The following is a 12,839-nucleotide window of genomic DNA, read 5'->3' as shown; positions in this document are numbered from 1 at the left end:
ACGCACCGGGGATCAACGATTAGTGTGAGGATGAAAGTTCTGTTAGCCAAACTTTAAACACGTTTTTCTCGAAACCACGTTTTCTCAGTCGGCCCGAGGCATAACAGATTTTCTGTTGAACCGATCGGGCTGAAATTTTTACAGGTTGTTCTACACATCTGTAATTCTGGCCGGAAATAGAATCATTTTTTTGCATCCATTATTTTTCAAGTTACAGCCAAATTAACACTAAAAAAATTGTACCTTTTTTTTCGAAGTCCGCCATTTTGTTATTTTTTAACCAAATTAATTTTTTCTAGTTTCGGCCAGAATGACAATCCTATTGAACAATAATATTGCATTTTTTTATTTTCGATTACCCAAACTAGAGATACCTCACGGGCCAGCAGCACATATTATTTTTTGTCACCTACTTTGAACCCATATAATTTAAATAAAATATCGTAAAAATTAAAAAAAATATATTTTTTTGTATAATTCAATATAGTATTAATAACATATAAAATTTTCAGATTATTTTGCATTTCATTTAGGTAGTCAGAAAAATTCCCGAAGAATACCTTGCAAAACCGGTCGATTTAGTAGACTACTACCTTAATAGAAAAAAATGAAATTTTTTATAATCGCATTTTGAATGTAATACTTATGTTTTGACTATCGTATTACATAGAACAGTTCATATGGCGCGTTACCAGAAAGATAAAACGACTTCAAACTTAATCTATAAATAACGCCGTATCGTTACCTAGAATTTTCAACTAAATAGGTGCTTTCGAGGATCCTTTTAAAAATATGCAGAAAATGAATTTCATCAGCACCAGGATCAGGAATATAAGACGTTACGAGGTAATGTTTATAATTGATATAGTTTTACATATGTACGTATGACAATACGGAACGGTGAAGCGGGTGAAGTATGAGATTCTTTAGTTAATCGAAAGGGAAGTGTCAATGAAAGTGAGAATAAAGTAATTTTGCCTTTGAATCGAAGCACTGATTTATCGTTTTAATATTGATTTATCTCAGTAATGATGCTTTTACGGATGTAATGATAGATGACTCTCTCTCTTCGACTTAGTTTATACCCAATAAGAATATGTGGTTAAAATTAAAAGCATCGTTGATGATATACCCTGTATACTTTCTTTCATTAAAAAAACTAAGCTGCAAGGTTGGATTTTTCTGCGAAATAACGATCCTAATCATTGATCTGTACTAATACAAGAAATTTTTATTAGTAAAGGCTGCAAGTCTTACGATGGCCAAGCCAGTCTCCTGACACGGACCTGAGAGAACATTTGTGGTAAGAATTAAAATTTAATATAGGAGGTATAAATTGCCCTAACAAAAATGTTCTTTACAAAAGAATTCTAGAAGTATGACAATATATTAAAGAAGGATTACAATTTTTCTGATCTATGCTTATAGATTGTTAGCCACAGTAAATCATAGCTCAAATATTATACTACAAACTATTAAATAAATATTAGCTCTCAAATATTTCGGATGATTATAAAATGCGTGTTACATGTAAATTTTTCTTTTATTATATATATATCACGTTGTTTAACCCTTTGAGTTCCAAATTAATTTCCATTTTGAATTTCCAGGCGAAAGTCGGTATTTCTTATGTTTTTCGGATTTTTAATAATGCATTTGAAATCCAAATAATGAAATTTTAAATATCGGATCTAATATGGCAACTGCTAAATATAAAATTTGACGTTTTAAGCAAAAGAATACTTTATAGATTTTCAAAATTTCTGATTATTAATTGGTCTTTATATTATTTAAATTCAATTATTAGATGGATTTATACAATTTAATTATGAGTATTGATTGTTAATATGTCAACCCTGCTACAGTTACCCTATTCTTTATTTTTTTAATAAAAAAAGTAATATTCTCAAAAGGCTGTATATAAAGGATCTTTCTTTAACGGCGGTAAATAAGAGATTCGTGTTAGTTGACTATAACTCTCGGAATGATGAGCTTTGAGTGCACTGATTGGTCCATATTATGTACTATCAACTTAAAATAGGCTGTAACCAATAGTTGAATACCGAAAATGAGAGCTATTCGCTATTTTGTTTTGTAGAAGTGTTTATATGCTAATCGTAATAGAAAGAGGTTTAAAATGGAGAAATATCAAAAGTGTGAGATTACTAAAGTAAAAATTGAAAATAATGAATGGAAAGTATGAATATTCTTACTTTCAATTCATTATTTTAAATTTTACTTTAGTAACCTCATCATTCGACATTTCTCATTTTACACCTCTTTCTGCTACGATTAGCATGTAAATACTTCTACACGTTAAAATGGCGGATGGATTTCATTTTTTGTATTCAACTGTTGGTAACGAACTACTTTAACGGGGGAGCATCGTGTAATAAGTTATTAAAGCCGATTTTGTTTTTTCATGTATGGATAGTACATAGCCTAAAGATATTATACCTGTAAAATATTATATTAAAATTCGTACTGAGTATAGTTATAGAGATTTTTGTAAAGCTGTGCGTCATGCAATAATATTGCTTGCGGAACGTACCGTTCCACTAGAAACAATAGCTTTCATTATTTCTGTGTACGGTCAGATCTTGTTTTCATACATTGCCTGAGACTATATTTCTCATATAAGTTTGGTAAAAATATTTGTTATAGTCAACAGTTATCGATCCTGTTATCATCCGTCAGCTGAGAGTCTCTTTCCTACTGGAAATTTTAAACGCGTTTTTCTCAAAATCACTTTTTCTGAATTGGCGTGACGCATAACCCGAAAAGATCTCAACCGATTTAAAAAAATTTCTTTTTATTTTAAAGGTAATAAAATTCCCCTATAGATGAACCTCAAATTAAAAATATTTTGCGAATCAGTATTTAGTAATCTGTTTTAACGATGAACAAAAAAATGGTCAAAATTAGACTATTTTTAACAGCTGATAAGTATGTTTAAATTATCATTTTTTTTCAATGAAACGAGGTTCATCCAGAGGGGAATTTTATTAGCATTGTAGTAAAAAAAGGAAAACATGAATTCTTGGCTTTTTAGGTAAGCTACACGTCACGCCATTTGAGGATGTTCTTGCGGATACTTTAACATTAAAGTTAAATAACTTTTTTTACAACTCAACTAAAGTAAAAAAAGAATATGATATTACTTTTGAGAATACATACAATCAATAGCAAAAATAGCGATTCGATTATATATTCCCTTACCCCTGAAAAAAATTCCAAAAATCTGCTCATTTTTCGCGGTGTTACACAAGGCTCTCCCCTTTAGTTGGCACTACACAATATTAACTAATCAGTGTCCTCGGATTTCATCATTTCGAGTACTATAATCTACTAATACGAATCTTCTATATGTCGCCTTTAAAGAAAGACCCTGATAAATAAGTCTAGAAAATAGCATAATGATCAATTTTTTTATTTAAAAAAAATTCTAATTTGCAAAAAAATATTGAAAAAATGATATATTTATTTACGACAGACATAGACATAATCTGATAATTTTATCATATTCTTATATCATCTACTTCTCGTCTACCTGAATTTTTATGGAAGAGATATTGTTATCGATTTTAATTTATTATAAGCCGTTTAAGATGGTATATTGAATGTTAAAACCGACGATGGTACAAAGAGTTGCACTGTAGAAAATCGAGTCGTCATCTTTATGTTATAGTATGGTATAGGAGTTCAGCAGAGAATGTACGGAGTGAAGTTAAATAAAAAGGTAACCAAATTAATTTCCCGCAGCATATTATATTTAGATATGTAATAAAGTTAAGAAATTCGTGGATTGCTTAAACTGATCAATTTTACATCGCAATAATTGACGGAGAAAGAGTGGGATTTATACATCCCACTGGGACTCAAAGGGTTAATCTTGCTTATAACACGATACATTTGAACAGTACAAAAAAATTTATTTCTGCTGTAATTTTTTGTAATTATTTTCAATAAATCAGTTTTCGATCTGTTTATTGGAAAGGACAACTAAAAAGTTTATCTTACTATATCTTACTTAATATAATTTCTCTTTATATGTTAATTATTTTAACAAAAATTTTTTTGGCCCTAAACCTTTGCACGCCACTGTATAAGCTATATTAAACCGCACTTGGATATTTTACATTAAAGCACGTATCCATTACTTCGAATTGATGACAATAATTTATACTGTATACGAGAAGAATAAACAATTAACATTAACTGCTTGCTAAATGGCGTATTAGGTGCATGAAAAAGTTCATGACAAGCTTAGATTATTTGATTACTATTATGAGTAGCGCATATTACAATTTTTGTGAATGCGAGTTCTTACGTAACTGTATTTTCCACTGTTTTTATATTACAAAAACATTGTGCCACCTGGTAATACTCTGCAGATAGAAACCATGTAAGCAAAAGAGAAAAAAATAAAGCAAAGACTTAAATGACAAAATTTATTTTAAACCTGACAATCATTTAGTTTTCTTCATTTATTCAAGTATATTTATTGTGATTATAAATTTTTAAGAGCTGAAGTTTTGATTAAATTTAAAATTTTATACAATACTTTAAGTGGTATAAACAGTGTAAAATTAAAAAAAATCATTTTTTTCTATAAATCATTAATATATAATCTAAGGAATAAGTATCTCAAGTTTCAAGCCAAAATTCGGACATTAACCAACATAATTAAATTTTCCGCATACAAGTAAAAGTACATTGTATATATGAAATTCAAACTTTAAACGCCGTTTACTGAAATCACGTTTTTTGACTTCGTTGACAGCAAAACAAGAAAAGTATTTGTCCCAGCAACTTAATTTAAAATAGGTTTGGCAGAGAAAATGTTCCTTTTCAGTTGGACGTAGCCGTTTTCATTTATCTGTCCTAGTTTTCTTAATATAAAGAATTTTCTGTTGAAAAATTCGTGGAAATTGTGATTTTTATTTTCAAATATTTGCTATTTTTTATGTAAACAAAATTTTGAAATTCCCCTATGTCCAACTATAGCTTATGATATATACTTTAAGAAACTTTATCATTTTTTCACCTTAGTTGATCTATTTGCATTAATTGTTGTCAACGCCACTGAAGGAAAATTAAAGATGAGTCATTTTCAACAGACCGTTGCGCAAAAATGAACCATAAAAAAATCTATACTAGCAAATGTACTAAAGATGTGTACGAAGATTGAGATAAACAAATCAAACCGATTTCTTTTTACAAAATATACAAATAACATCGAAAATTTTAATGTTTACACTGTTCATACCCCTTAACAAACTGTTTTAAACGAGGTATTCTAATATCCAACATATTGCACATTTATATTAAAATAAAAATAAGATACATTAAATGGAATATATTCTACATATTTTCAAAAATAAGAAAAACTACAGGAACCTTTAAAATATCTAGAAATCCTTATTATGACGTTTTACAATCTGTAGTGGTTTACTAATTTTACTATGTAGTAATTATAAGTAGTGTGAAAAGTTCTATTAGAAATGTGTCAGCACAGCAAAAATGTTCGCATGTTTATCTATATACACCCCCAATATAATGGAAACGTCGTCAAAACTGATTATTCTACTATAAGCAGTGATTTAAAGATGTAAAATATTGTATATATATATACTCAGGCTGAAGTTGCATCATATAATATAAAAAGTAGGATGCGAAAATTCAGCTGAGTATACATGAAAGCCATATATTTCACCAATCTAATTGTCTTTAAAAAAGATATTTTAAATAAAACTATCTATATACATAATCAAGTTCGGAATATTGGACTCAGTATAACAGAATCAATTAGATTTATTTTATCTAAGAATTTTTAGGAAAGAGTGTTGAGTACTCATAAGTTTTAGGATTTCTTGGAGATGGTAAAATCCTTGGCAGTTGTCAAAAGTTAAATAGTTTTTCTATCTAAAAACTTTGAATCACTAAACAAATATTGTTTAACAAAGGTAATAATATTTTACCATTCTATTTAAGTGCAATGACCAACATCTGGTTATTAGCCTTTGTTTACTAAACTTAAGGTAAACAATTAAAAATATAACTAAGTTTAAATAAAAATCTTTGCAAACAAACAAATAAAAGATTTAGTTTTGAAATAATCTATAACAGTATTTAAATAAGATTAAATATAAATAAAAATTAACAGATTATAGCTATTTTTCTAGCTAAACTTTCGTTTAATGTAAACACTATACAAAATGTTTGCACAAAAACAGAAATATTTTACCAACTATAATAGTACCCAAATATCTGCTCACTCTTTCTTAGATTGTACTCTTAATAATTGGCTAAAGTTAAGCAGCTGCTAGCTTGAGTCACTTGACGCAGATATGCGTAGCTGACGTTTGCCACGCCTTTGGGGGTGTGAGTGGTCCTAGCTGCTAGTAGACGCAATAGGACTAACAGGGCTTAAAGGACTACGTGCAGAATCTCTTAAACAGCCTGTTAATGTGATAACTAGCTTACGAGTGCCTGCATGGTTACGGTGTTCACAAAGCCATACCCCTTGCCATGTACCCAATGCTAATTTGCCATCAGTAATAGGTATACTCAATGAAGATCCAAGAAAGCATGCCTTTACATGGGCTGGCTATAAATATTAAATCTAATAAATTTTGTATAATGCTATACATTAATCCCCTTATTATTTAAGAATACCCCACTTCTTTTTAATTACATACATTGAATATCAAAAGTATAATTTGATATTTACCATGTCATCTGGTCCTTCACAACTGTGCCTATACTCCATTCCTTCAGGAACTATTTTATTAAGCATCATTTCCATATCATCTCTTACATCTGGGTCCCAGCTTTCATTCAATGCTAAACTGGCTGATGTATGAAGAACTGGAAAATAACAACTTTTTAAAATTAAAGAAATTTTTCAGATAATCAACAACAGTTATATTTGTCACTAGAAAATAATGTTCAACATAATATATTTTATTCTGAGAAATTGTGAATAAAGTATTAAATAAAACTATGTAAAATTTTTGGAAATTATAAGAATGACGTTTAAAGTATCACAAAGCTTTAATAAAAGAGAATATTACATACTTTGAATATGACAAAGCCCAACCGAAAACTGACAAAGCTCAGGAACTTGGTTTAAAATTTCTTCAGTAACGAGATGGATACCTCGATGTTGAGGTCTTAAGATAACTTTAGTTTGGAACCAGGCAGAGCCGATTTGGATTCCTCTATTTGACGAGGCCATAATACAACGTAGAAATGGGGAAACTCTTTAAGCGAAACTGCTCCACCATAGGGTACTAATCAGAGCCAAAAATCATAAAAAGATTAACCCCATGAGTCATCGCCATATATCTACAGCTCTTCCAGTTTTCCTCAAGGCTACAAATACTTCAAATTCAACATCTTCTTCAACCGTTGTCTTGATTACCTGATTTCTATGCACTTTATCGCGTACACTTGCCTACCCCTAAGGTTATGAGAGTTAATGATTGACTTGACGTACACTGCGGGAAATTGGAACCTTTACAACTTAGCTAACTTCACTCTCTACAAGGTACTTCGTAATTCGTGGCTGCGTTCGTTTATTAACTGTGAATACTAAAACTCTACAATGTATGTCATGTAAAATATAGGTTTTCAATACTGGCAGCATATAAACGAACGCAGCCGTATATGTTTCGGCCCAATAATTCTGCAACAGCCGAGAGGAAACCAACCCCGTATTCTGTAACTTTAACGAAAATATTCGGTGTTGGTACTGACCGAAAATGATATATATATATATATACCCTGGTAAAAAAGATTCTGATAATTTGCTATTATTTTACTGTTTTTTCCCGTTTTTTAAAGGATTTTTGTTGATCTTTAGTTGATTTTTCACCGATAGTTCACGATAGGAGTTAGACTTTTACAGTCGACCTGATTTCATTGTAGTCCTACTCTAGTCCGATAATTTTTGACTTAGTGCACTATTGTTCAATGTTATCGGAGCTGAATTTCATGACAAGTCGGGATTTAAGTCAAAATGAAGACGTAAAAAAGTCGTCTTTAAATAAAGTTTTTCTGTTATTACCAAATTATTTTTTATCGACATTTCTTGACTTTTTCTAATTATTCTTTTTTTTATAATGAATGTTTTCATTAAAATTGGAAAGAATGTAGGTCTCTGAAGAATTCATGAAGCAATGTCTGTTTATTTGAAAAATGTATCTTTATTGAAGGTTACAATGTAGTATAAAAATAAAAAATAAATATTTTACAAATTATTTAAATAATTCTAACATATTCTTCATCCTTCAAATTGTATTATAAACTGAAAGAAATAAGACCAATGAATGTTCTTTGTAAAAACAGTTCTTAGTTATATTTTAAAGCAGTTGTTTCGTAAATATTTTTTACAGTCATACTAATAAAAATCTTAACGTGGAATTGATGAAATATTTTAAGTATTTTTGAAATTTATGTGTTTTGCCATCTGTAGACCTTTAATATACTCATAATTGATAATCAGGATTTTCAAATACGTGCTTTCGTCGACGAGATTGTATTATGCGTTTTTTGCAAAACAATATATATTATTTAAACCATTATTATAGGATTTATTTCTGTTATTTTAAATTCTACCAAATTATGTTATTATAAGTCACGTAAATTCAAAATCGTTGATAAGATTGTACGTTAAAATTGCAATTTCAATAATAAATATTTTCGCACATAGACTATGAAAACACAAACGAGTTTCGAAAACATTCATTATATTAACAATTACCCATGTAAATTATCAACATCTACATAAAAGTTTCTTTTCAGTCTACTATCTTATTGCATTGTAAATCTTTGCTATCCTTAAAATTATTTCTTATCACATTAATGATTTATAATTAAAATAATCTCTCTTAACTATATAGTTATTATACAATAAGAATAAATTATTTAGGATGAACTAAATGATTTAACCTGCCCATACAGTTATCGGGGCACTAAATCATGTCAAAATTTTCACGTCTATATAAAAGTAATTATTGATAGGAATTATATATAAGTCTTATCATGTTTCCTAAACCATCTGCACCAATGCATCTACGTTTGAGAAAGTAAATTGAATAACTAGAGCCACATATCTTAATCCTTTCTTTAATCTGCAAACAAATTTCGTTATTTAGAATTTTATAAAACTATATAAACAAAATGGACGATTATTCTTATAAAATTTGATTGTAAACCATTTCTCTCGAAGCTCGTGCTCATACCACCACCATCGCATGTTGTAACAGATAATTCTGCTCGCCTCAAACAACGCCTTGAACTTATAATTAAGTGGCCTAACTGGCCATTCAAGTTTCATCTCTCGACTACGGCTACGTGTTCGGGATATTGATTCTTCTATAAAAATTTTAGCCAGGTATTCCTTCAGCTTATGCAATTTTTTTGGCGTTAACATCTTTCAATTTGTAACGCGATCTCTCCTAAATTTTATATATCATCTCGGTAACTCCTCCCTTGTCCACAGGCCACGTGTAAACCCAGTTATGAACTTTTCAGCATCTACAGCTAAAAAAGCATCCTGATACGCTGCTCTATTCATTTAAACATTATCTCTTAAATCTACATAGGATTCTAATATATCTTCTATATCCCTGGAAAAGGTATCTGTAAAAAGATGTACATAAGTTAAAGGTAACTAGTGAACAAAAATTATCTTTAAAGTAAGTAGTTCATGTTATTTCTATACTATATTCATTACGGTGGAGAGATAGTGTACATGCCAGGTTATAATTAAGAAAGAGAGTTGAAAGAAGCTTGGAGCAGAGACGAGAGCGTAGGGATATGAGAGAACTTTTAATATAGAAGGGGTACTAGAGCTAAAGCACGATAAGAAAAACAGCAGAAAAATTAAGGATGTACAGTAGGAAAAAAGCTTATCTCAAACAGAATCAAAGTTCAGATTAGTGCAAGAATGAGAGGAACGACATAGGTAAAATGTTGATCAAATAATTTAAAAAATTTTTACTCTATACATAATAATATCATTCTTACTTTGTACAGCTTCTGAAGCATTTTCTTCAGGATTCTTCACCAGGGCTTTTAATATCAATTTCATCGTTTCGCTTAATTCCTGCACATCATTGCGAAAACCACGAATTTCTAATAAAATTTGTCTTGATGTTTCCATACTGATGTTATTTTCCTGAAATAAACTTGCAGATATATTCAACTGTTGATATCTTATTTATTTACATGGATTTAAAATAAAAAGCATATTTTTTATTATTCATTTAATTCTTTCTAGTAAAGTCAGAATTTTTATATTACTATTTTCTCCTGAGTCAAATTCAAATTTCAAATCATTCTTAATAAGTATAAAATTTCTATGTTCACTTTTAAGGTAATTCATCTATAATCCTAATTGCAAATTTTTAACCATAACACAAGGAAAATATATAAAATGAACTGCATTTTACACAAAATTACTTATCCCTTCCTAATAAATTTCATATAGATTTATCTAGTTTCTGAGATCAGCTTATAACAATATTTACTCTATTATTTTCAAACGCGATCATGGATATACAACCTTAAATTAAAACAGCAATACTACTCGGATCAAAGAAGCATATCATCGTCTTATTATTTTCCGGTACCAAATTGGAACTGCGGGTACGTACCAAGTTTTGAACGAATTAATTCTGCAGGATATATAGAAAGGTGATGGTGTACGAGACACTGATGCTGTTGGTGCTGTAGGCAGAGCTTTTAAATCTGATGCAGTATTAGACATCACTGCAGGTGATGATGCTTTTAATAGTAATGCACCACTAGACGTGCTAATCATAGTCGATGTATATTGAGAAACCTGCAATAAAATATTGAAAGAATAAGATTGTATTATTCATAATCAGTCTTTGTAAATAAATTGTCTGAAGCATTGATTGCCCTTTTTCTAAAAATTGAAATATAAATAGAAAAGGATAACCTTCCTTTAAGTTAACCTTATTTATATCATCTGATAAATAATACTGACCTATATAAGTATTTATATACTGACAACACTTTATCATCAATTAAAAACTGTACTATTGCTTACTTCTTCAAAAGTCGAACTACGTTCACTTGATTCTTCTTCGCCATGACTGTCTGATAAGTAATACAAATTTTTACTGTTATAATGCTCTTCCATTTCATTATCGTTATCATCAAGATCAGGATACGCCTAATTTTTTTCCTATGTTCATAATTGTACAAATTAATTAGCTATAAAAAGCAATTAAATACAATATTATCTTATTTTTTCCAAAGAGTATTTACTTTTAAAACTTTGTACTTTGCCAACATACTGTTTTCTTTGTTAACAGCTTCTTCCATTTGGACTATTTGCGGCATCTACATGGAAATGATAAGAGAAATTCATATCATGCTTCAAATTTTACAAATTCAGCTAATATGAAAGTATATAAGGATTATTGGTGTAGGAGAACAAGGTGTATAGAAGTACATTGACTAAATATTTGAACATTTACATTACACTGTGATTTAGTTTAACAATGAAAGACTTATATTGACTTATTAATACCCTTTCATTATTAAATTTGGCCACAGATTATTGTTAATGCTTTACTATTAAGTTTAATTACTTCTGGACCTTGCGCATGAACAATTTAACCTACTTAACAAATATTCATATTGATCAATAGCTTATTAAATATAATTTACCTTTCTAGTCTTCTTTGCGTATAACTTTTCTTTTGATAATTCTTTGCTGTAATCTTTAACCTGTTCATAAGCACTAATGTTATTTATTTTTGGTATTCTCACTCTCTTTATATCAATTCTTTTCTTTAATATTTTCTTATTCACTGAAAAAGCAAAGATTTCAATAGTAACAACAGAAATATTAACAAATCCTCAGAAGCAAATACTAGTAGTGTATATATACCATTTATATCAATGATTATTATTTTTTCTCCTGTCTTTGATACTTTAAATATTTGTCGCTTATCTTTCTTGTATTGTTGAAAGCCTCTTATTGAATCTGCTTCCACCATATTTTTAATTTTGGATTTGACATAAATTACATATACATACATTTTGTTGAGCAGCTTATTGAAATTTTTTGTAAAGTCAATTGTAAAATTTTAATTAATTGCATTAACAAAGATGAAATAAATTTTCATATTGCACAAGGAGATAAAACGCTTTAAATACAACGAGAGCAGTTTGTTCATCAGAGAAGTGGTCAAAGAGCTAATATAACTCTAATCCTGCAAAACAAGACATAAAAATTAATATACGAATCGTGAGAAAAAGTCAGTTGACGAAAAATTTCCAAGTTCACCTGCAATCACACACATATATTAGGTCTGTTCTTGTTGCCTACATTTTTTACACTTTGTGCACTTTTTAGGGTATCAACTTATACAATGGACAAAGACAGAAATACGGAAAGTGTAGAAAGTGTTAAAAGTGTAGGCCAACGAGAACAGACCTATTTATAGTCCATGATTTCGTACATAACCTTACTTTTCACCTCGCCAGTAATTGCTCCCTTTCATCCCAATTTCTAATTTATAATACTCTCATTATTCGTGAAAAAGCATTTTCTAATGCAATACTCTACTATATGCTGCAATTTCAGCAAAGATAAAAGAACAATGTCGAGCGATCTTCTCGCGTTCTTGAACGAAGTCATTACACGCGGTGGCCGGTGACAAGCAAAGGACGGTATACTTTTAGGCTTAAGGGTCGGTGTCAGGGCCGTTGTAAAGTGGAGAGTAGCATTCCCAAAACAAAAAAAATACACCTGAAAAAGGTCAATTTGAGTTGGCATCTCTGCGAAGTAGCTA

The 12,839-nt window shown here is 29.7% G+C and overlaps 2 protein-coding genes across 8 annotated transcripts; both read right to left on the bottom strand.

Moving 5' to 3' along the window:
• Positions 1-964: 964 nt before the first annotated feature.
• LOC136783012 (UPF0047 protein YjbQ) lies at positions 965-7,502 on the bottom strand. Of its 2 annotated transcripts, XM_066742804.1 has the most exons (4): positions 7,427-7,475; positions 7,081-7,295; positions 6,734-6,870; positions 965-6,610 (listed from the first exon to the last, which is right to left on the bottom strand). In XM_066742804.1, the coding sequence occupies exons 2-4, from the start codon at positions 7,238-7,240 to the stop codon at positions 6,395-6,397; spliced, it is 513 nt and encodes a 170-aa protein (XP_066598901.1). In that variant the 5' UTR covers positions 7,241-7,295; positions 7,427-7,475; the 3' UTR covers positions 965-6,394. The 2 variants fall into 2 exon arrangements, with proteins under 2 accessions (XP_066598901.1, XP_066598900.1); XM_066742803.1 differs by having other exon boundaries at positions 7,081-7,502.
• Positions 7,503-7,709: 207 nt separating this feature from the next.
• LOC136782989 (uncharacterized) lies at positions 7,710-12,696 on the bottom strand. 6 transcript variants are annotated; one of them, XM_066742765.1, is made up of 9 exons: positions 12,517-12,696; positions 11,933-12,257; positions 11,710-11,852; positions 11,305-11,379; positions 11,084-11,221; positions 10,665-10,852; positions 10,036-10,186; positions 9,222-9,648; positions 7,710-9,137 (listed from the first exon to the last, which is right to left on the bottom strand). In XM_066742765.1, exons 2-5 carry the CDS (start codon positions 12,081-12,083, stop codon positions 11,210-11,212), a joined length of 381 nt encoding a protein of 126 aa, XP_066598862.1. In that variant the 5' UTR covers positions 12,084-12,257; positions 12,517-12,696; the 3' UTR covers positions 7,710-9,137; positions 9,222-9,648; positions 10,036-10,186; positions 10,665-10,852; positions 11,084-11,209. The 6 variants fall into 6 exon arrangements, with proteins under 6 accessions (XP_066598862.1, XP_066598864.1, XP_066598861.1 ...); XM_066742767.1 differs by having other exon boundaries at positions 7,710-9,648; positions 12,512-12,696; XM_066742764.1 differs by having other exon boundaries at positions 7,710-9,648.
• Positions 12,697-12,839: the final 143 nt, after the last annotated feature.

The sequence above is a fragment of the Prorops nasuta genome, unplaced genomic scaffold (genome assembly GCF_024137725.1).
Source record: "Prorops nasuta isolate Cenicafe-Biocafe unplaced genomic scaffold, Cenicafe_Pnas_1.2 PNAS00031, whole genome shotgun sequence".
Classification (NCBI taxonomy): Eukaryota; Metazoa; Arthropoda; class Insecta; order Hymenoptera; family Bethylidae; genus Prorops; species Prorops nasuta.
Note: the sequence above shows the minus strand (reverse complement) of the source record. Positions and strands in the feature narration are given on the sequence as shown.

What these genes read in the sequence shown, in the direction of transcription:
- LOC136783012 (XM_066742803.1), bottom strand. Translation starts at nt 7,240, where the DNA reads ATGGCCTCGTCAAATAGAGGAATCCAAATCGGCTCTGCCTGGTTCCAA. An exon ending in TGGGCTTTGTCATATTCAAA is followed by an intron (nt 6,871 to 7,080) that starts GTATGTAATATT and finishes GTTATTTTCCAG; the next exon opens with TTCTTCATACATCAGCCAGT. An exon ending in GTGAAGGACCAGATGACATG is followed by an intron (nt 6,611 to 6,733) that starts GTAAATATCAAA and finishes TAATATTTATAG; the next exon opens with CCAGCCCATGTAAAGGCATG.
- LOC136782989 (XM_066742767.1), bottom strand. Translation starts at nt 12,083, where the DNA reads ATGTATGTATATGTAATTTATGTCAAATCCAAAATTAAAAATATGGTG. An exon ending in AATAATCATTGATATAAATG is followed by an intron (nt 11,853 to 11,932) that starts GTATATATACAC and finishes TTGCTTTTTCAG; the next exon opens with TGAATAAGAAAATATTAAAG. An exon ending in ACGCAAAGAAGACTAGAAAG is followed by an intron (nt 11,380 to 11,709) that starts GTAAATTATATT and finishes ATTTCCATGTAG; the next exon opens with ATGCCGCAAATAGTCCAAAT.